This window comes from Macaca mulatta, chromosome 9 (assembly GCF_049350105.2).
Source record: "Macaca mulatta isolate MMU2019108-1 chromosome 9, T2T-MMU8v2.0, whole genome shotgun sequence".
In the NCBI taxonomy this organism is placed as follows: Eukaryota; Metazoa; Chordata; class Mammalia; order Primates; family Cercopithecidae; genus Macaca; species Macaca mulatta.
Window position 1 is genome coordinate 91,510,173 of NC_133414.1, and position 25,280 is coordinate 91,535,452.

Here is a 25,280-nt window from a genome sequence, read left to right on the forward strand (position 1 = left end):
GTATTTTAACAGATTAATGCATAAGCATATGTGAGAATCCAGCTGTCATCGGTAAGCTTGACTATAACGACATATGAAAACACAAAACAATGCCACTCTACTTTTATGTTTGGAAAATATAGTTATTTTTCATAAAAATGTTATTTATGTTAATGCAGTGGGTTTGTTATTCTTAAATTATTTATTAAATATTTAAAATGTTTTATTTTCTATTATATATATATTTATTTATTTAATTGAGAGACAGAGTCTTGCTCTTACTCCACGCCCAGGCTGGAGTACGGTGGTGCAGTCTCAGCTCACTGCAACCTCTGCCTCCCAGGTTCAAGTGATTCTCCTGTCTCAGTTTCCCAAGTAGCTGGGACTACAGGCATGCACCATCACACCCAGCTAATTTTTGTTATCTTTTAGTAGAGACGGGGTTTCACTATATATTGGCCAAGCTGGTCTCGAACTCCCGCCTCAGCCTCCCAAAGTGCTGGGATTATAGGTGTGAGCCACTGCGCCCGGCCAAATATTTAAAATGTTCTAATCTCTCATATGGTAAATAATAATACATATAAACCCACAGAAATAAAAAATTCTTTGGATTCTACAATACTTAATAATATTAAAGGTTAATTTGTTCTGTGACAACCAAAAAAAAAAAAAAAAATTAAAGGGGTCCTGAGACCAAAAAGTTTAAAGAACTGCAGGTACAACCTGACTACCTGGCTGTTTCCTAGACACAGTTAAGTTTTCTGGCCCTTATAATTTTCCTTCTTCTAAAATAACCTTCCTTCCATCTCCCATGCTCAAATTTTACCTGCTTTCCTTAATGCTATCTTTTCAAAGTCCAATTACTAGCTGTGTGACCTTGGGCAATTTGCTTAACTTCTTTGAGTCTCAAGTGTGTCATATGTAATATGGGGACATCTCTGGTTACCTTTAAGAACTGTACTGAGAATTAAAATTTCATACCTATGTATAAAAATACATAGGTAAAGCACCTAGCTTAATACCCTACATGTATAATAGATGCTTAATAAATGCTAACTTTCCCCCATCTACCGGAATGTTTTTTAAAACTAAGAATTTTATGCACTTTATTTATGGATCCCTCCATGATACTTAGCACAATGCCTTTCACATAAGGTGTTTGGTATTATTTGAATCAGCAATAAAATTTAAAGAAAAATGTCATCAGTAGAACATGAATATCTCAAATTTCAATATTTTACAAATGCAAGTGATTAGATCTGATAATCGAATCCAAATAAATTATTCTTTTATATAGACATGCAGATTGCATATGGTAAAGAGTATAACAGGTATTACAATAGTGCAGGTCACTTGAAAACACTATGGTTAACTTTTAAATAACATGTGAAACACAAAAATGAATATCAAAATATTAATTATTAAGATATTATGCCATTATCATAAGTATTTTCAATTTATAGAACGTATTATATATTCTAGCAAAGTATCCAAAGCCACACAAAATTCCTGTTAAATTTTTGTTTCCATTTCTCTGGTTTAGAAGATCTCAAAGCTCTAAACATTCCTTATTGTTTATTTAGGATGGTATTGACCGACTTTCAGGACACAGCTTTGGGTTGCTTTCCAAGGGAGTTAGGGGTTTGTGCTGAGCTGACCTCATCTCAAAGTAAGTCGTCTTCTAACCACTGGCAATCCTTCGTGACAGAGCTGCCCACAGACAGGGCTGCAGTCTGTAGCATGGCCAGAAATTTCGTTTGTTTGTTTATTCCATGGTTCACTTAACCAGATGTGCTAAATATAGAAATTTATTAAGTATTTCTACATCCTTCCTAACAGGCATTATTCAGATTTTATACTTTCATCCCAACTATACCCTTCCAAGGCATTAAAGATTTAATGCAATAGTATCAGATTATGATGCTAATAAAAATCCTCACAAATCACTGCTCAGGAACATTGTTGATGATTAAACTGGGGCATGAAATTAAAGGAGAACTTACTCATTTGTGGAAAAAATATTTTTACAAGATGTAGCTTAAAAGATATAGGAAAGAGGTCCTCTAGGTTCTTAGAAGCTTAAAAGTAGCTACAGAAGTTGTACCTCCAAGGAAACACATGTAAGAGTAGTTATAAGCCTCAGGGGTCCCCTTCTGAATGTGTCACTAAAGTTTAGAATACTCTAGGGGACCCTGGAAAGAAAGTTTATCCTAGGACAGAAGAGTGATCTAGTAAGGAACTAGTAAAAATAACTGATGTAAACTACCTTCTAAGTCAAAAACAGAAACTGATATATAAAACATTACAAAGTAAGGTGATAAGAAGTGGTAAATTCTGAAAAGTCACAAGGATTGCCTCACAGTTTACTTCCTATCCTTCTCTTTAAACTTGGGGTACACTTTTGTACCCTTATTTGTGAAATGGTAGATTGCTGGGGGCATAGAAAAAGTTAGTGATTTTTTTTTTTTTTTCGGTTTAAGAGATGGGGGTCTCCTTATGCTGCCAGGCTGGACTCAAACTCCTACACTCAAGCAATCCTCCCGCCCTACCCTCCGCAAATGGTTGGGATTCCAGGTGCATATCGCCACACCCATGATTGTTTTTTTAATATTCCAGTTATTACAAGTAGGACTCAGGGCTGCTATCATCTTGCCACACAGACCGTGTGCCACCGACAATAAAGGACACCATTCACACAGGCCCCAAAGTGAGTGTTGCTCCCTGGGAGCTCTGCAAAGCCTTAATACAGAAAGTTGCACATAGGAAATGAACATATCCTTTAAACCTAACTTAGCATATTATCACCGTCTCAGGCAAACAAATAGTACTTTTGATGTAGAAGCAAAAGTTTTGGTGTTTGGCATCTGAATGGGACCAAGAGTACTTATTTTACCTTTAGCTACTGTGACAATGTGTTGAAAATGGAAATAAAAAGAAAAAAAAACCAATGTCAAACCCAGAACTCAAAAATTAAAAAGCGAAAATAATGACATTTCTAGTAGAGGGAAAGGTTTTGTTCAATAGATGGTGCTGGGTCAATTAGGTATCCATATGAGGAAATCACAACCTTGATCCCCCTACCTCAAATAATATACAGTTAAGTGCCACATAACGTCTCAAGCAACTGATTGCATATATAGTGGTCACATAAAATTATAATGGAGATGAAAAATTCCTATCACCTAATGACCTTGTAGCCATCCTAACATCGCACTGCAATGTCTTCCTCATATGCTTTAGTGATGCTGGTGTAAACAAATCTACTGTGTTACCAGTCCTATAAAAGTATAGCACATACAACTGTGTATGGTGCATAATAATTGACAGTGATAATCCACAACTATGTTACTGGTTCATGTATTTACTACATTATACTTTTAATCATTACGTTGATGTGTACTCTTTCTACTTATAAAAAAAGAACTGCAAAATAGCCTCAGGCAGGTTCTTCAGTAGATATTCCAGAAGAAGGGACTGTTATCAGAGGGGACAACAATTCCATGCTGTACCTGAAGACCTTCCAGTGGGACAAAATGGCGAGGTGTAGAGCTGGAAGATAGTGATAATGAGTATCCTGACCCTGTGTAAGCCTAGGCTAATGTGTGTGTTTGTATCTTAGTTTTTAACAAAAAAGCTTAAAAAGTAAAAAAATGTGAAAAGAATAAAAATAGAAGCTTACAGAACAAGGATATAAAAAAGGAAATATTTTTATATCACTACATAATGTGTTTTGTGTTTTAAGCTAAGTACTATCAAGAAAGAGTCCAAAAGTTAAAAAAAAATTAAAGTTTATAAACTGAGTTACAGTAAGCTAAGTTTATTATTGAAGAAAAATATTTTTCACATAAATATGTATACACTAAGTGTATGTACAGTGTTTATAAAGTCTACAGCAGTGTACAGTAATGCCCAAGGCCTTCACATTCACTCACCACTCACTCGCTGACTTACCCAGAACAACTTCCAGTCTTGCAAACTCCATTCATGGTAAGTGCCCTATACAGGTATACCATTTTTTTCTCTTTTATACTATATTTTTACTGTACCTTTTTAATGAGTAGCTATATTTAAATGTACAAATATTTCCCACTGTGTTACAACTGCCTATAGTATCAGCACAGTCACATGCTGTATAGGTTTCTAGCCTAGGAGGATCAGACTATACTATATAGCCTAGGTGTATAGTAGGCTGTACCATCTAGGTTTGTGAAAGTACACTCGATGATGTTTGCACAATGACAAAACTGCCTAACGATGCATTTCTCAGAAATTATCCCTGTCATTACACAATGCATGACTATACAAAAATCAATCCTAAATAGACTATAGGTTTAAGTGTGAAAAGTAAAATAATAAAGATTTTTAAAACCCCATAAAGGCAGAGATTTTTTAACAGGACACAGAGTACTAACAATAAAAGAAAAAAATGAAAAAGTTGGACTTGATTAAAATTAAGAACATCTGTTCACCAAAAGACACATTAAAAAGTGTGAAGAGACGAGCCACCAAGTGGGAGAAAATATTTGCAATATTACATATATCTGACCAAAGTCTCATCCAGAATACGTAAAAGATACAGATCCTACAGATCAACTTTCTAAAAAGCAGCTTAAACAGGCACTTTACAAAAGAAGCTATCCAAATGACCAATACATATATATATCAGAAGGGGTTCAGCTTCATTAGTCATTAAGGATATGCAAATTTAAACCAAAATGCTATGCCACTACATATCCAACAAAATGATTTAAATGAAATAGAAGAGAGTACAAGTGTTGGCAAAGATTTGAAACAACTGGAACTCTGGAACTCCTGGTGGAAGAGGAAAACTGATAGTAACCACTACTGGTAAACATAGAAATACTCTACGACCTAGCATTTCTACTGCTAGGTATATACCCAACAGAAAAGTGAATATGCATGCCATTATTTGTAATAGCCCCAAACCAGAAGCAACTCAATGTCCATCAACAGTAGAACGAACCAGAAGCAACCCAATGTCCACCAAAGTAGAACGAACAACTCGAAGCATATTCATGCAATAAGAATGAACTACAGCTCCAGGCAACAATATAGATGAACCTTACAAATATGGTGAGCAAAAGCAACCAGAGACAAAAAGATACATACTGTATGATTCCCCTTAAATAATGTTCAAAAACAGGCTACAGTAATGTACAGTGATAGAGATTAGAATAGTGATTTACCTTGAGGACAGAGGTAAAGCTAAGAAGGGAGAAGAGGCCGGGCGCGGTGGCTCAAGCCTGTAATCCCAGCACTTTGGGAGGCCGAGACGGGCGGATCATGAGGTCAGGAGATCGAGACCATCCTGGCTAATACGGTGAAACCCCGTCTCTACTAAAAAATACAAAAAACTAGCCGGGTGAAGTGGCGGGTGCCTGTAGTCCCAGCTACTCGGGAGGCTGAGGCAGGAGAATGGTGTGAACCCGAGAGGAGGAGCTTGCAGTGAGCTGAGATCCGGCCACTGCACTCCAGCCTGGGTGACAGAGCAAGACTCCGTCTCAAAAAAAAAAAAAAAAAAAAAAAAAGAAGGGAGAAGAAAGGGTTTCTAGGGTCCCTGTAATACTATTTCTTGAGCTGGGTGCTGGTTTCACAGGTTTGTTCACTTTGTAAAAATTGGTCAAGCTGTATAGTTTATGTCTGTATAACTGAAACAAAAAGTTTACATTATAACTTTTAAAATGTATTTTGCCACAATGAATAACATAATGATAACAAAAAAGACGAGCAAGGATATATAGAATTCATATAATGGAAAAGATGGCTATCAAATAATGAGACTACTTACAAATCTGTATATGAAAAGAACTCATTATAGAAGAACACTGTGTGAGTATACATATATTTTGTGTGGGTATTTCGGTTTCATTTCCAGTGACTTTTAATCTAAAATTGAAATGCATTGTTGATTCTATTTCCTTCTTCCCCTTTGAGACAAAAATAAGCTTAGAACAAGTCAACTCTATACCTAAACAGATCAAGCAATACATATCATCAAACTGGTGAAAGTATGTTCCAGAAAAAAGTAGTCTGTGCCAATGAAGCAATTTTCCATTCGAATGTGATTAATATTCAAATAAAAAAACCAGCTAGGAGTATCTAAATTTTAAAATAAAAATATAAGATATTAATGATCAGTAGATTAAAGGACAGTGTCTTTATATCATGACCAGAACTATAAAAGCACTTATAACAAAGCCACAAAAATGTGTATTTAATGGATTTATATAGTCTTACATGGCTAAGCACCTCTATTCTAGTTCAGATTTCTATAAACAACTAGACACAAAGAAAAGTACTGAGAGGTCTGAAACTGAATTTTAAATTGCCACAGATGGCATGTTTATAACACCCCCACAATATGCCGAGTGTTCTCCATAAAACCAACCTAGACACAATCCCTGCCTCTAGGGGACTTAAAATCTAAAAGTAGATGAGGCAGCCTAATTCAAACAAAGTAAACAAATAAAAGGAAACAAAGAACGGAATGTAAGAGAAGGGGCCTGCATTAATCTCCTGGCTCCCAGAAGGGTAACTGGCCAATCTGAACAGAGGGGAATAAAAGCAAACAAGTGAGAACTGCCTTATTTACCATAAAACTTAATATGACACAATGCAGTAAATATTTCCTAAAAAATTATGCTGACCAGACTGAAAATGCTTTGTTGTTTTCTAGATTCAACAGTCAGAAGATCTAAATCTCCATAATAGATATAATACATACCCCACTGGGTGTGAGTAAAAGACATTAAACAGTCCATGCAAGGGACTGATTTATAGCCCAAAATTTAAATTACTAAATCCAAAGCCTATGAAAGCATTATTTCAAAACTCCTGGCTCAACCGGCAATTAATTAACATGACACAACCATCTTTACCTCAAAATTCCTAAAACAAGACAGTGATTCTTACTGGACTGCATTTTTCATGTTGCCTCTAAAAGGATATATGAGCTATATTTGGTTTGTCTGTAAATAAACATTTCATGGGCTTACAGTTCAGGCCCTGATCTCCTTATCCAGTTGACTAGAGCTATTTCAATAGAAAGATGTCAAATGATCATCAGAAACGTCTCCAAATACAGAACATCTTTAAGCCTCTGAATTAAAGTACATCTGGATTTTAAACCATGTAGATTCTTCCCGAAGACTTCAAAACGCTGACAACATCCAATTAACTAAGTTATAGGAACCAAATTCACTTCAACAAACTGGTCCTATCTGCTTTGCTGTCTCCTTGGATCAAGTTTCTCTGGCAAAAACTGTTTATTTAAAAATAATAATGCAGCCAAATGCCACAAAAAAGGAAGATGAAGAAAGCAATAATATGTGACTTTGTCTCATCAGTCATATATATTGAAAGTGAACTATAAAGAGTGCAATTTAGGGCCGGGCATGGTGGCTCATGCCTATAATCCCAGCACTTTGGGAGGCTAAGGCAGGCAGACCACCTGAGGTCAGGAGTTTGAGACCAGCCTGGCCAACATGGTGAAACCTCACCTCTACTAAAAATATAAAAAATTAGCCAGGTTTGATGGTGCGTATCTGTAATCCCAGCTACTTGAGAGACTACTCTGCCCAGGAGGCAGAGGTTGGTTGCAGGGAGCCGAGATCGTGCCATTGCACTCCAGCCTGGGCAAAAAGAGCAAAACTCCATCTTGGGGGGCGGAGGGCGGGGGGGAAGAGTGTAATTTAGAATAAAAGCTTGAGGTCAGAATTACAGACATTATTTACTCAGTGCCTCACATCTCAACCACTTTCCCCCAGTTTTCTCTGTACCAGGCATAATGACTCAATTTCCCAAAATGCTATCTTGCCTCTACTTTCAAACATGGCTTCCTATTTAGATGGTAGACTCTTGACCACACTCTCTACATATAATATTTCCATCAGAGGAATTATATAAATAAAAATCTATTTTAGACAAATCCAAAGTAGCCGAGTAAAAGCTGTATTTGAATCTGTTTTATGAAGTCTTACAGTAAAAATGCATTGATTCGTTTCAGTAATTCAAACTCTTAAACCTTGGAGTTACCATCTAACTCCTCTCTTCACAACCCACTCCCTCACAATTTGAAAAGTACCAAATTGTTCAGATTCTCCTTCTGTCTAGATCCTTCCCTCTGAAAGGGTCCCAGAAGGCCCATCAAATAGGACAGCTGAGGTCTAACGTGCAGAAGAGTCTGATATGAGCCAGAGGAGAGGTAGTTTAGGATAAGAACCCAAAGGTTCCAGCCAGGCAGACAATATTAATATCTGGGACCAGACTGGATAACAGAAGAGGAATCTGAAGAGATTGCCTAGACCAGGGAGCCTGTGATACTTGACTCGAAAGGTCAAGAAGGTGTAGGCATAGATGGATCACACCAACTCAAAAGGGCCAGGTGGTAAAAACACCCTGTAATTTTTGTCATATACCCCTCTTTTCAACGTCCTCTGCTGACATCGTAGCTTAGACCCTCTTTGGATCTCACTTAAGTGCAATATCGTAACTTACCTACTAGCCTCCTATTTCTCTACCTATACACTGCTGCCAAAATCATCTTCTTGAAGAGCCATGTGAAACCTCTTCGATGTTTTCCATTCACCTTCAAGTAAGACTAAGTCCTTAAAACGACTTACCAGACCTTCCAAGATCTGAATTCTCTCTAGCCTCATATCTGCAATACTTTTCCCCAGTGCTCTCTGCATCAGCCATGACTTTTAATTCCTCCAAATGCTATCTTGCCTCTAGTTGCAAACATGGCTTCCTTTTAGGCAGAAGATACTTAATCACCTCCCTTCCCCAAAACACACTCTCTCCCTCAGTCATTCATTTTATCTACTTTACTTTTACTTTCATGTCTCATCTTAAACATTACTGCCTTCAGGAGGTTTTCCCTGAACCCTTCAATGGGTCCCTGCTATATTCCTAGAATACTCTGTGCATCCCTTTTCATGACATTAATCAAAATTATAATGACAAACAGTAAACAATCTTGAGTTTGATGAGGGCAAGGATGCACTATGATTAAGACCGTTCATTCCAGCTGGTGTGGTGACTCACACCTGTAATCCCAGCACTTTGGGAGGCTGAGGTGGGTGGATCATTTGAGGTCAGGGGTTCCAGACCAGCCTGGCCAACATGGTGAAACCCAGTCTCTACTAAAAAACACAAAAATTAGCCGGGTGTGGTGGTGCACGCCTGTAGTCCCAGTTACTGGGGAGGCTGAGGAAGGAAAATTGTTTGAACCTGGGAGGCAGAGGTTGCCATGAGCAAAGATCATACCACTGCACTCCAGTCTGGGTGACAGAGTGAGACTCCATCTAAAAAAAAAAAGCATTAGTTCCTATTACTCAAAAACCTTCAGTGGCTTCCCCAATCTTCTGCATTAAGTATGTATTTCTCAGCACGGGCCTTCAAGGTTGTCTACAATATGAAGCTTTATGGTCTACTGTTTCTGAATGATTCCCAAAAAGCAGGATTATCTACTCCTTCCCAAATAAGCCAAGCATATTCTAGTGTCATTTCTGTAGCTTCCTCTACGAGCCTGGCTCCCCTAAGTCTTTCAAAATGCTATCCACTCTTCCCAACCTATATCAAATTCCATCTTCTCCACAGTCTTTCCTGATTTTCCCAAATAAATTTGGCCTCTCCCATCTTTGACTCCCTTCCTGTTTAAATACATTGTATTTTCTGTTTGGTACTTTCCTAAATCCATCTAGTTGTCACAGGATTTTTCTTACGCTTATTAATTCTAAATTTCTTAGATAATGGTGATAGCTGTTTTTCTATATAACTAGCATCTCCTTACTGCATTTAGTATATGCCTTATATCAGAAGGTGTTCCATAAATGCATTAACTTGAATCTTTTGAGACAGGGTGTTGCTGTCGTACAAGCTGAAGTGCAGCAGCACAATCACAGATTGTAACAAGGTTACAATCAACTGTAACCTTGAATTCCTGGGCTCAAGTGATCCTCCCACCTCAGCCTCCTAAGTAGCTGAGACTACAGGCACGTGCCACCACACTGAGCTATTTTTTAAATTTTTCTTTTTTTATAAATGGGATCTCACTATGTTGCCCAGGGTGGTCTCAAACTCCTGGGCTCAAGTGTTTCTTCTGCCTAGGTCTCTCAAAGTGCTGGGATTACAGGTGTGAGCCACCGTGCCCAGCACTGAATCTTAAAAATCTATTACACAGGCTGGGCACCAGGGTCTCACCTGTAATCCCAGCACTTTGGGAGGCTAAGGTGGGTGGATTACTTGAGGTCAGGAGTTCGAGACCAGCCTGAACAACATGGCAAAATCCTGTCTCCACTAAAAATACAAAAATTAGCCAGGCATGGTAGTGCACACCTGTAGTCCCAGCTACTCAGGAGGCTGAGGCATGAGAATCCCTTAAACCCAGGAGGTGGAGATTGCAGTGAGCCAAGATCATGCCACTGCACTCCAGCCTGGGCGACAGTGCAAGACTTCACCTCAAAAAAAAAAAAAAAAACTATTACCTATAAGGCAGTTGTGCAGCTGTGTATGGCAGTTGTCTAAATATGTGGATAAAACACTCTTTTAAGTACAAAAGCTATCCATGACATACAGAGAAGCTAAATTGAATTAGAGAAGCACATTATGTTACCAGTGCAATAATAGAAATACATTTTATTTGCATCATAAATAATTGCTCTTTAGAGAATAAGATTTATTGACCTTATATTATACATTAAGAGATGTCAACATTTATTTCAAATCTGATATTTCAAAGTAAATGGAATTTTAAGTCAAGTCTAATATAGCTGCAGAGCACAGTGCCAAAGCTCAGTGTTTGTTTTTGTGATCACTACTGTTTGCTGCAAAACAAAACAAAACAAAACAAAAACAGCAAATAACATTATTTAGGTTTGCCTAAAATTATGATTCAGAAGGGATGATATAAAGCACCAAGTTCAATCCATTAAATTTCCAGGTGAAGAATATAAAGACTATGAGTCTCTTGGCCAAGGTCACAAAGCCAAACTAGGACGAAGGTTCAGACCATCTGACTTCTACTCCAGCACTCTTCCCACCCCAGTTCAATACTCAACACTATAACGGCTACAGCACATTATTTTCAACCAACACTGAAGCAAACAATGCTCCAGTACTGTATTAAGGCCATTTGCACATTTTTAGCTATGCACCAGAGAAACAAAGTGTGATGAGTGAAGGAATGAGAAGGAATTCTTATATTTTCTCAGGAGCTTATATCATATAAAAGGTTAGAAATGAATACTACTTCATAAGCTTTCAGGAGAGTTGTGTTTAAAGACACTCTGAGAGACAAGAAAAACTTGATAGGAAAGTATACACAACTTACATAGAATTTTGACATAAAATATGCAAATGGAGCATTCTGAGTGCTCCATTATCAAAACTTACTATTTACTTTACAGTAACCAAAAAAAGGTGGAAGAAAAAAAAGAAAACCTAGCTGCCTATTTGTTAAAACGCATGTAAAACATGAACATGCCTACCAATACCTACCAAATATTTGTTATTACATATTGCTTCTTACAGCTCTATAGTTCGTAACTGGCATATAGTGGGCACTTAAAGTGTTTCATAATAAATTCTCTACTCTGTATTAGTATCATCCAGTATTATTCTTGAATATTATGGTTGTACATCAGTCACTAAAATGTTGCTACTTGTAGAAGGAAACAATGCATACAGTCTGTATCAAATGGAAATGTTTCCAAGGCTAGAACAGTTTACATTATGTGTATATATGTATCAATATATTTGTGTGTCTCTGTGTATGTGTATATGTATTCATTTGCTCTCCCTATATATGTATGCATGTATATATATGTTTGTATGGCATGTATTTTTGATGTTAATTTTACCTAAGGATCTTATGTTATGGAACAGTGATTTTCCAGCTTTCCTTACAGCAATTCATAATGCGAAAAAGATTTTACATTACAACCTAGTACACACACACACACACAGGGACACACATACACAACCAAAACAAAAGTTTCATGAAACACCACCCTTACTATATGCAAAGCACTAATATTTTCCATTCCATTTTAAAAAGTGGATGTTTATTATTCACTAAACTGTTTGGAAACTCATAAAAGAGAAAAAAAAAAGATGCTGAGAAGGTGTATACCTTAGTTTGGCATCCATTTCTTAGAAATAATCTACCATCAATAGATACCAACCAGAAAATACCAAAATGAAGTCTACAAACTATTAAACATCATTCATTCAAAAGTGCTATTGAGCACCTGAAAGGCTGGGTCATAAAACAAGTCCCTACTTGGGAGGCCAAGGCAGGCCGAACACCTGAGGTCAGAAGTTCAAGACCAGCCTGATCAACATGGTGAAATCTAGCCTTTACTAAAAATACAAAAAGTTAGTTGGACGTGGTAGTGGGTGCCTGTAATCCCAGCTACTTGGGAGGCTGAGGCAGGAGAATCACTTGAACCCAGGAGGCGGAGGTTGCAGTGAGCTGAGATTGCGCCACTGTACTCTAGCCTGGGCGACAAGAGCAAACTCTGTCTCGGAGGGGGTGGGGGGGGGAAAAACAAGTCCCCACAATTTAAAAGGAGTCATATAATAATGGAATTTGTTCTCTGACCATAACGGAATTAGAAATCAGTAACAGAAAGCTATCTGTAAAATCCCCAAACATATGGCAAATAAATAATGTACTTCTAAATAATCCAAGGGTCAAAGAAGAGATAAAAAGGAAAATTAGAAATTATCTTTAAGTGAAAACAAAATACAGCAAAATTTGGGAGAAGTAAAAACACAAGCCGGAGATTTTCTGGTTTAAGAGAAGAACAACGAGCCCAGACCATTCATTAGGTCCACTTAGTTTTCTCTAGAGCAATCCAACCATACTACTCCCAAACCCTGCTCACATAAGGAGAGTGGCCACCTACAATGAGAACAATCAGATTATTATTTGAGGAAGCTTAAGGTGAAGGAACCAGCTCCTCAGCTCACCCCCATTGGAGAGGTTTCTTAAGTCTAAAAAAAGACCAGGAATCGAAATAAGCATTGTGGTGTCACTAAAGGAGATGAGCCATACAAACGGGACCATATGAATAGAGGGCAGTGAGAAATAAATCCAGAAAGAGGCAAGACAAGAGGATGCAGAACATGATGGTGGAATGGACAGCACTAGACTGTATGCTTCTAGATAGCAGCTTCCTCCCCATACTAAGGGCAACTCCTGGAACACAACAGCCTGCTATTGTCTAACGTGTGAAACTGAACCTTCACAGATTCATCTCAGAACCAAACTAAGCACAGAAACACTTTAGCTTCTCAGAGATCATCAAGACCAAGATGGGCCAGAAATAAAACCTGTCCTGCCTTCAGACATATGTGCTAAGGTAGCCTGAGGACCCACCCCTCCAATCTCCAAACTCTGCAAATGTGGGTCATATTATATATTCTAGTATCATTTATTCCAGCATTTCACAGGAGAGGAGAGAGGATAAGTATCTCAATTCCTGTTGTTAATTCAATGTAATTAGTTTATTCACTAGTAAAAAGGCGGGGGCTATTACATTAGTAGACGACCATTAACTTAGTTTTATGGCTAAATATTAGGTTTATCATTTCTATTAGTAGCACTCATTAAATGAAAATAAAGGGCCCATATGTTTTCTATGCGTATTTCAGGGAACTAAAGTGAGTAAGGACGCTATTCTGCTTTCCTGGAGCCAATCCCACATCCTGCTAGGTTTGGTTTTCATATGCGCCCGGCTTCTTAAAATAGGCATAAACAGTCTTATTTAGTTCTAGGCTATTCATTTCCACAGAGAAAAAATCTCAGAACTTTTTAACTGTCATAGGTTACCTCATTTTTTTACACCTTTATTGTGATGAAGAAAGAAAAATACCGTATCAGGGCAAAAGAAAGACTGAGCTTAATTACAAAGATTTAAAAGAAACATTTACATAGTGGCTTATTAGAGAAAAAACACTATGTCCCTCTCATCTCAAGGAAAACCATTTATCCCAAAACGCATAAATACTATGCTTCTTTAAGTTATATCATTCTTTCTAGAAAGAACTGGAGTCTTGGATTTAATCTCGTAATATGAACAGTTTACTACTCAAAACCACTATAGGAACTAAATGACTCTATCAATTCAAAAACAGTTATCTCAAATAAAAACTTCACAATGCAATGATACTTTTGACAGAGCATTTATGAACTACAACCAATGTTTCAAAATCCTTTTGGAGGAGAGAAATTCAAAGTGATGAAATAAAGATGACCAAAGTTATATTACTGATTTACAACATTAAACGATCTCAGCATGCATTACTTTGGAGCAGAGATTTACACAGCACAATCAATACATTTGAGCAATGTGTCAGTGAAAGTGATTAAATATGCCAAGGTCTTAATTATAACACCACTTTACATTTGTATAGAACATTCCAGTTTGCAAAGCACTTATATCCCATAAACCCATTTGACTCTGTGTCTTCCAGTTTAAATATAATAGATATGAGTTCACGTGGATAAGAGAAGCTATGTACTGAAGTGGTTAAGAATATGGAATTACATAAGATGTATTAAATTTACTTTTGCTTGCTTCTATTTCCCTTTTTTAGAATGTGGCTACTAGAAAATTTAAAATTAAAATGTGGCTCACATTGTATTTCTATTGGATAGCATTGTTCAGTCAGTTTATTGACAGATTTTATTTGCTAGCCTAGGGGGCACAATCATTGACGTATAAAAAGATTAAGAAAAGGAAATAACACCCTCTCCACTAAAGGACTTGACATTTTAAGTGAAGTGTCACAGGTTCAGTAATAATATTGCAGCCAAGCTTAAAAGCAAAATAAAAGGTAAAGTCATACAAAACTTTCTTATGGAATGTGGCTGTTCTCTTCTATAAATAGATTACTGACATTAAATTACGGAAAGTGATTTAAGAAACAATGTTACCCTCTTTAAAAGTCCACAAATTTGCTCTGCCTGAACAAGGAGGAAAATGTTCTGCCCTCCTCTTGCTAGAACCTGAACGCAAAGACAGAATAAGGCAAGTAAGTCTACAAGGGGGTTTCACCATCTACTCTGATATCATTTACTCCTTCATTTTACAGAGAAAGAAAATGAGTCTTAGCCTGACTAGGTGGCTTATCCAAAATGTCATCATTTCAAAATGTAATCAGTATAAAAATATCTGTTTATAAATATCTCATTTAGTAACAATTATTTAGACTTTTATACTAGGTCTTCAAATTCCAGGATATATTTTACACTTCAGCACATCTCAATTTAGATACTAAATTTTCATCAGCAATATTTGATCTATATTTAGAGTTCATAAAGCTCAAGGTTGAAAACTAAATTTTCATAGCCAATTTGTTTCCATGTGGCTAGTGGCTACATTAGACAGAAAGCTTTATAGAATATCTGATGAGTTCAGTAAGCTCAGTGAATGCTCTCTTCAATATCCAAAAACTATCATTCTCTCCTAAGGACAGAGGTGGAAGAGAAAGATCCTAGACTCTCCCTTCAGATAGGCAGTTTGGTGGCTTTCATTAGCGATATGTAACTGCAACTATTTTTGTGTTAACTGGGCATGAGAAGGTATTAAATACAAGATTCTAGAACTAAAAAAAAAAAAAAAAAAAAAAAAGAATATGGAATTGAAGTCAACTGTTTGTTTTGGACTTGCAGCAATGTCACTTAGATAACACGATCATGAGTAAACTACTCAATATTTCCCTGCCTTAGTGTCATCATCTGTAAAATGGAAATAACACTCTTTCCACCTCTTGGGCATACTAAGAATTAAGTCAATTAATATATGTCAAGTACTTATAAGGCAGAGTAACCATTATATACACCGTGGTTTTTGAGATCAGTAGCCTCATATGTATGGATATCCATACATATCCATTGTATGGAAATGTATGGGAAACTATGTACTAACCTCATTATACGAAGCTAGTAAGCCACACAGCCAGGAATAAAAACCAGACCTTTGGCTGCGTGAGGTGGCTGTAATTCCAGCACTTTGGGAGGCTGAGGTGGGCGGATCACCTGAGGTCAGGAGTTCGAGACTAGCCTGGCCAACATGGTGAAACCCTGTCTCTACCAAAACTACAAAAATTGGCTGGGCATGGTGGTATAGGCCTGTAGTCCCAGCTACTCAGGAGGCTGAGGTGGGAGGATCACTTGAGCCTCGGAGGTGGAGGTTACAGAAAACCGAGATTGTGCCACTGCATTCCACCCTGGGTGACAAAGTGAGATCCTGTCTAAAAACAAAAAACAAAACAAAAAAACCTCAGACCTTCTTCTTCCATTTGATGCTCCATCCATAGAGGGCTGGGTTAAGGTTTTCTAGACTAACATAAACAGTTTAACATAAAATTTTACAAATCAAAAAAAAATTCAGCAGCTCAAAACATTAATCAAATTCGATTTTAATCTATATGTCTCTACATATGTTTCAGATTACACTGATTATTAAAAAACAAAAACAACTAATGTTCCATTTGGGGGGCAGAACTACACACCAAGGAATAGTTCTCTGGGTTGCTATATTTGTAAAACAAAACTCTATTGCCTCACTTTTCAAAAGACAGACAAAAATGGAAACAAACTTATCACATCACATCACATAATGCTAGTATGATGTTCATTACTTCAAATTCTTTATCAAATAAGATCTATGATGATGATAATGACTGTTTTAGGATTTCCTTTTTTCCCCCTTTAGTTTTCAAAACATTCAGTATTGGGATATTAACATCTGTAATTTAAAAAACAATCCCTCCCAAAAAAGTGTATCAAAGAATGAAAACAGTATTGATAGAAGAAACAACTTAGAAATTAATTCTAGAAAACAGATACTTAGCTGAAAAACTGTCCTCTTTTTTCAGACATGTTTTAGGTATCTTTCCTTAGACTTTGTTCAAACTTTTTTCTTTTAATGATTTAGGTGACTGTGATAACATCTTTCACTGTATTTAAAAATAGGGCATGGGTGCGTAAATGTATGAGCTGGAATGCAAAACTGGCACACTAAATCAGAGCATTAAATCATTTAGTATATTCTAGTACATTTAGTATATTCTAGTATAAAAATGTATTTTAAGCATTGATATCTCCATGCTCTGTCTTCACATACAGTTTTAATCCAATCATCTTTATTCTTTTTCATAGTGAAGAAATGTGAAATCATGAACTTCTTAACGTTCTCAAATATGCCAAGCCAATTAAGAGATTATTGGCCGGGTGTGACGGCTCACACCTGTAATCCTAGCACCTTGGGAGGCCGAGGCAGGTGGACTGCCTAAGCTCAGGAGTTCGAGACCAGCCTGGGCAACACAGTGAAACCCCATCTCTACTAAAATACAAAAAATTAGCCAGGCCTGGCAGCGTGTGCCTGTATAGTCCCAGCTACTCAGGAGGCTGAGGCAGGAGAATTGCTTGAACCCAGGAGGCAGAGGTTGCAGTGAGCCGAGAGCACGCCACTGCACTCCAGTCTGGGAAACAAAGCGAGACTCCATCTCAAACAAACAAACAAAAAAAGATTATCCTAGGACAATGCACTCCTCTATTCCAGGCCTCTGGATCCCTCCTTGAATAAGGACAGGCCAGAACATCAGTGGTTCTCAGTCTTCTTTCCACCCCAACCCATCTGAGGGATTCAACACCTCTCCATTTATAGAAGTGACGACAGTCTGAAAACGTCCCTCAGGTGATTCTAAGACACTACCCTAGAAGCTGTTCCCGTGCTGGTACCCTCTAGTACACTACGGCAGACTTATCTGAGGTTCCACACAGCTCTACAGTCTGCAACTTTAGGTACAGGAAAACTATAGTAACACTTCAATAGGAGCTTAGGAAGAAAGGCCAAAAGTTAGTATACATCTTCATTTGTTGGAACATGAAAGATTCAAATAAGAATGTCTATACTGATGACATCAAAGAAGAAGATGGTATAACTGTTCATATGGCAGGCGGCACAACTGACCTAGAATTGGCTTCTAATCAAGGAGGTAGATAAAGGAGGAGGAAAAATAGGGAATCAATCAAAATAATCACCCCTAAGGTTTGAGGAAACGGTCTGAATGTGTGATTAATGGAAAGACTTGTGTAAGTTAACTTGCCTGATATCAGAAAGGGAAGCCAAAGATGAACGCACAGAGATGTGATGGTATATGATCCCAATTTCTTCTCCAAAATATCGATTTGTCACATGTTTGATATCAATTCCATGTAAGTAATTTTTTTTTTCTGAACAACTCTATAAACTAATAACCAATAAATACTAAAAAGAAAAGATTTGGACACACACATTATAAATACAAATCAAATACACCAGTTCAGCATGGTGATTGACGAGAACTGCCAAGTATGGTATTTACAAACAATGTTCATATTTCTTTGAATATCCACTTACTGTGGACAAATTGCACAGCATTTAAACGCTATTGTTATAGTTGGGTATGGTGACTTGTGCCTGTAATCCCAGACTCTCTGGAGGACAGGAGTTCAAGACCAGCATGGGCAACATACTGAGATCCCCATCTCTTAAAAAAACACAGTGATAATTTAAAAAGCTCTTGTATGTGCAAAATCATGTGAAAAATTCTCACAACTAGGAAAGAAGGAAATAGAATTTGAAAACTTCCTTGGAAGATGTGCATTTTCTGATCCAAATGTGAACCAATATTACGTCGTCATTAATAAGTATGCAAGTTATGGTAAAGAGGCCGACTGAGGCTTCAAAATTAGGATATTTATATAAAACAACGTGTAACTGAACTATCTTCAAACAAGAAAACATTATAACTTAATAAATGCTGATGCTGATTGTTAACTGTATGTTTTACAATGAGACGACCTTTAAATGGGACAAAAAATAACAGGTGATCAACAGATTTAGAATTTGAAAATAAAAAACTGGCAGGCTCTAAAAGTTGCTGTCCTCTGTACCTAAAGATGCCACTAGTGGCTAGTCAGAATACAATGTGTACGTCACTATCACTGCTCTAACATTTACTATTGCTATAATGGACTACTGGTCAAAAAAGTAGATAAAAATGTGGGCATTAATTTCTTCTGAAACAACTACAAAATACACTGACCATTGTTGCTTAACTTAGTGAAAAGCACTCCCTATTTAACAAACACATTCTCAATGTTCCCAGTGTGAACTGTAACTGTAAAACCTAAAACTTGGGTCAGTACACAGACCAACAAGAAATAAAAATGAACAGAAAGAAATGCCCGAATATCAATTCTGAAGGATGTTCGCTTCTGAAATGGTGGCAATAAATACTGTGAAAAAAAGACAATTCCACACACAGGGTTGAGATGGGTGAACAGTTGTTGGATGAAGATACATATTTCTTCCTCATTTTATACCCATGTGTCAAAGCATCAAAACAATCTATTTGCGACAGTTTATGTTGTGTCTCGAACTTTACATCTAAGTTTACCATGAGGGGCAAAAAAAACCTGTTTGGCTTGACTCACCGTGAATCACAGCCAGGAGGTCATCTTGTTGTGTATCAGCAACTATGTTTTCGCTACAGCTATGTGACCTGAAGTGGCAGCAGCAGAGGCACCAAAATAGAAGGGGCAGGAGCCTTCTCTTGGCTTCTTGGCCGCAAATGGGCTTTCCAGCCCATTCGGGCAACTGAGCAAGAGCCAACCGCAGAGGAGAAAGAACCAACCCGACAGCTCCGCGGAGAAAGGCTGCAGGCCCACCCCACCTTCCGTGCCCTCCCGGGGAGCCCGGGTAAGCAAGAACATAAAAGAGACAGGCTTAAGAAACAGCCTGGAGAAAACACAGCATGACAGGGGTCAAAACTAGCCTCATGGAGGGCAAAACCCAGCCGTGACCGTGAAGCACAGATTTCGGGGCGGTCTGGACGCGGAGGAGGCTCTCTACCCTGGGGCTCCGGGAGCGGCCCCGGCGCGAGCGCGCCACGGGCCCCCAGCCTTCAAGCTCCCCCGGCCGCCTGGGATCTGCCCCCGCTCCCACCTAACCTGTCCGGTGCCCGCTGGCCGGGCCCGAGCCTCCAGCTCCCTGCCCGCACCCCGGCCCACCCTTCCATCCCGTGCTTTCCCTGCATATCTCTCGGGACCACTGGCCGAGTCAGCGTGGGCAGGCGCCGCTGCCCTGCTGCCCCGCAGCCCCAGGCCCGGCCCCGGCACTCACTTTCTGAATCCGCTTCAGCGCCATGGATCAGGGATCGCGGTGGGGACACCGGCCGGCAGGGGTCGGCTGCGGGGCTCGGGGGCGTGAGTCTTCGCGAGTTGGGCTCGCTGGCAGCTCAGCTGGCTCCGCGCGGTGGGTCCCCGGTTCGCCGCTCCCTGGCTCGCTCCGGGCGCCGGTCCCTGCTCCGTCTGCGCCCGAGCGCGAGTGTGCGCGAGTGTGCGGGCGGGGAGGCCGGCGAGACTCTTTTGTTTCCGCTTTTGCTTCTGGGAAGGAGCCTGCGCCCTCCCCGCCGCGCCCCGCCCCGCCTGGCATACTGGGAAGTGTAGTTCCAGCCCTGTCCTCGGCCGCAGGCCCCCAGACGCTGCCAGGTTACTTGCTGCTGACCTTAGCCAGGCAGCTTAAGGTGAGAGCTGCCGGGTGCTGGAGTTAGTCTCTACAGTCTCATTTAGAGCAAGTTACTGAACCTGGGGCTGCGCATCTGTAAAATGGGGATAACAAATGAGCTCCTAACGCACATAAAGGAATTTCTAAATCATCAGTTAGTAATTCCTTATCCAATAGGTGCCACAGCTGGTTTTATTATATTTACCTTTAAATATTTCACTGTCTTTTCTCAAATATATGAATTATCTCAATTACTCACCCAGCACACATGCACAAACTCATATCTATCAGACCCCTTACTTACCTCCTTGGTTCTTACTGCAGAGGAAAAAGGTGTCTCTTCTGTCCAATGCACAGATCTTCCGTGTCTGAGTGCATCGTCTGCTCATAGGTATGCCCCTCCCATAAATTACCCGCTTCGAACACCGAGTTCAGAGCTCTCACTCCCATCGTTGACTCCTTCCCTTCCATTGACAGTCTCTGACTAATAGTCAACGCACACTCCCCACTCTCCAATTCCTGGGCACTTGTGTACCCATTAAAACTTGGCTTCTTGGCCGGGCACAGTGGCTCACGCCTGTAATCCTAGGGCTTTGGGAGGCTGAGGCGGGCAGATTACCTGAGGTTGGGAGTTCGAGACCAGACTGGCCAACATGGTGAAATCCCATCTCTACTAAAAATACAAAAATTACCTGGGCATGGTGGTGGGCGCCTGTAATCCCAGCTACTCAGGAGACTGAGGCAGGAGAACCGCTTAATCCCGGGAGGCGGAGGTTGCAGTGAGCTGAGTTGGAGTCACTGCTCTCCAGCCTGGGCGACAGAGTAAGACTCTGTCTCAAAAAGGAAAAAAAAAAAAAGTGAAAACATCAACAGATGTTGGTGACGCTGAGGAGAAAAGGTAACATTTATATGCTGTTAGTGGGAATGTAAATTAGTTCAGCCATCGTGGAAAACAGTTTGGAGATTTCTCAAAGAACTTACAACAAAACTACCATTTGACCCAGCAATCCCATTACTGGTTATATATGCAACTGAAAACAAATTATTCCACCAAAAAGATATATGTTCTCACATGTTCATCAGTACTATTCACAATAGCAAAGACATGGAGTCAACCTAGGTGCTCATTAATGGTGGATTGGATAAAGAAAATGGGGCATACACTGTGGAATACTATGCAGCCATAAAAAAGAATGAAATAATATCCTTTGCAGCAACATAGATACAGCTGGAGGCCATTATCCTAAGTGAATTAATGCAGGAACAGAAAATGAAATACCACATATTCTTACTTATAAGTGGGAGCTAAACATCAGATATGCATTGTATTAGTCCGTTTTCATGCTGCTGATAAAGACATAGCCGAGACTGGGCAATTTACAAAAGAAAGGGGTTTAATTGGACAGTTCCACGTGGCTGGGGAAGCCTCACAATTGTGGCAGAAGGCAAGGAGGAGCAAGTCACACCTTACATGGATGGCGGCAGGCAAAGAAAGAAATGAGAACCAAACAAAAAAGGGTTTCTCCTTACAAAATCATCAGATCTAGGCTAGACATAGTGGCTCATGCCTATAATCCCAGAACTTTGGGAGACCAAAGCAGGGGCATCACCTGAGGTCAGGAGTTTGACACCAGCCTGGCCAACATGGTGAAACCCCGTCTTTACTAAAACTATAAAAATTAGCCAGGGTGGTGGTGCACGTGCCTGTAGTCCCCGCTACTTGGGAGGCTGAGGCAGGAGAATTGCTTGAACCCCAGAGGCAGAGGTTGTAGTGAGCTGAGATTATGCCACTGCACTCCAGCCTGGCGACAGAGTGAGACTCCATGTAAAAAGAAAGAAAAAAGAAAAATAAAATCAGATCTCACGAAACTTATTCACTACCAGAAGAACAGTATGGGGGAAACCACTGCCATGATTCTGTTATCTCCCACCAGGTCCCTCCCACAACAATGGGAACTATGGGAGATTCAATTCAAGATGAGATTTGGATAGGGACACAGTCAAACTCTATCACTCAGGGACATAAAGATGGCAATAAATAGACACTGTGGACTACTAGAGAGGGGAGGGAGGGGGCAAGGGTTGAAAAACTTTTGGGTACTATTTTCAGTACCCGGGTGATAAAATCACTCATACCACGAATCTCCCCATCACACAGCATACCCAGGTAACAAACTTGCATATGTACCCTCTAAATCTAAAATAAAAGTTGAAAAAAAAAAAACAAACAAACAAACAAAGAATCTTGGGCCCCACTCTAGACATGCTACATCAGGCTTTGCAGTTTAATAAGATTCCTAGGTGATTCAGATGAACATTAGGGTTTGAGAAGTACTACACTGGAAGGCATAAGAGGAGCTCCTAAAAATGCAGATTTCCTTTAAAGGATTTAATTTAGCAGTAAGTTTTGGGTGAAGCTCTGAGTCTAAACTTTAGAACAAACTTCCCAGGAAGTTATGATGCAGGTATCTGAGGACACTTTTGAGAATCTCCACCTTGGGCAAATCTTCAAATCCTTCTAAGCCTCAATTTCCTCACCCATAACTAAGGCAATAAATGTTGTATTTGTTTAAAGGTGAATAGAGCTGAAACTTTTGGTGCCCTTCTAACTCAAAGGTCTATGATTTGCACACACACAAAAAAAGGTGATTTTTTTTTCTCTCCTTTATAAATAGAAAGAAACCTAAAAAGTAAGCTTACAAGATTATTTTTGTCTTTCCTAGGGCAGTTTACCCCCCAACAAAAAAGAAATTAACACTTATAAAAAAAATCTACTTTGGCATCTTGCATTAATAGTTTACACTTTAAGATTGCTTTAAACAGGCTGGGTGTGGTGGCTCACACCTGTAATTCCAGCACTTTTGGAGGCCGAGACCGGTGGATCACCTGAGGTCAGGAGTTCGAGATCAGCCTGGTCAACATGGTGAAACCCCTTCCCTACTAAAAATTCAAAAATTAGCCAGATGTGTTGGCACATGCCTGTAATCCCAGCTACTTGGGAGGCTGAGGCAGGAGAATCGCTAGAAACTGGGAGGCAGAGGTTTCACTGAGCCGAGATGGAGCCATTCCACTCCAGTCTGGGTGACAGAGTGATACTCCATCTCAAAAAAAAAAAAAAATTGCTTTAAACTTTTCAAAACATTTCACACACATTTTTGCAACATGCAAATACATGTGCAACATCTAGTAGTTCAGCGTGTTATTTAATCTCCTCCTCTTTCTCCCAGGGTGTAGTTTCAAAACATAGCTTGTGGTCAACTGCATAACTCATTCAAAAATATTACTTAATGCTTACTATATGCCAGGCACTGAAGACACATGATAAAGAAAATAGACAAGATCCCTACTCACAAGCAGTACATCAAAATCCTATGGGGTGGGGAGGAGGGTACAAGGCTTGTTAAAAATGCAGATTTCTAGGCATCAGGCCACACTGTAAATAAATAATCCTTGCCCTCTGAATTATCTCTGTTTGGGATATTATACTGCACTAGGTGGTAAAATATATGCAAAGGAAAGATTATATTTGCTCCTACCTTCCATAAACTTAAAATCTTCATGGTAAGAAGATAAATGCATAAAACAAATAAGTAGCAATGCAAGATATTCATTCATTCATTCATTCGTTCATTCATGCAGACAACAGCAACAACAAATTTCAGGAAAATTCCCTTAAAGCAAAACAAATGGTACAGAGGATAAGGGTTAAAGATGTTCAAAAGGGCATTGCCATGGATGGAGAGTAAGGGAAGCCTTGTAGAGACAATAGAACTTGAATGCAGGACGCATTTGGATAAGCAAAAGAATAGGTAAAGAACTTCCTATCATAAGGAAATGCATGTGGAATGGACATTAAGTATGAAATGCTCCACATGGAGGCCAAAGTTCCTGTTGGAGACTAGTGAGGAAATACAACTAAGTCCAATGGTTGAGATCAGATAGTGAAAGACATTGACTGTTAGTCTTAGAAACATGAAATTGAGCTTAAATGCAACAAGAGGTTGTGTATCAGGAGAGTATTATTGTGACAGTGATGCATTAAATAGACAATTAGTCTAGTAGAGGGACATAGAATGAGTAGAGAATTGAGAAAGGGAAATAAGTTCAATAGCTATTGCAGTATTTAGGACCAAGATAATAAGGGCCTGCCTGTACAAGGTCGACAGCACTAGAAACCCAAAGAATAACCTTTTGGCGGGGGGAAGCATGGAACTTGGTTGCAATTACATACAAAAATAGAAAAATAGAAGAGTAAATATTAACTCGAAATTTATGTGTGGTTGATTGGATTAAAGGTGTTAACATTGATAAGCTTTTGGAGGGGAGAATGGTAAACTGAGCTTAAGACATACACATATATGAAATGTATGTGGTATTCCAGTGGAACTTCCCTAATGGTAGGTAGAGATATGGGGCTGAGAATATGGATTTGAGATCAATCATGTGAGAGAATGATTTTGAAACCGTAAGATACAAATTGCTTCCCAAAGAGGTAAGGGGAAGACAGAGAAAAGAGAAGACACTAGAAAATGGGCTTCGGAGAGTAGCGACAGTGAAGACCTGTGAGGAAAAAGATGGGTCATGGGTGGGAAAGTAAGTGGAACACCAAGAGTGTTCTGTGTAGTGGGAGCCAAGAAAAGTGAGAGCTTTAGGTAGGAAAATAGCTTCAAAAAGATGTATTTTGCAACAGGGATCTAAGGGAATAAGGAACAG

General features: G+C 39.1%; 1 protein-coding gene across 1 annotated transcript in view; it reads right to left on the bottom strand.

The window, feature by feature from the left end:
* UBE2D1 (ubiquitin conjugating enzyme E2 D1) overlaps window positions 1-20,410 on the bottom strand; it is a 36,314-nt gene extending 15,904 nt beyond the window's left edge. Inside the window, 1 exon segment of the mRNA NM_001257863.1 lies at window positions 20,184-20,410. Within this exon segment, the coding sequence (NP_001244792.1) occupies window positions 20,184-20,207 (24 nt within the window). The 5' untranslated portion in view covers window positions 20,208-20,410.
* Window positions 20,411-25,280: the final 4,870 nt, after the last annotated feature.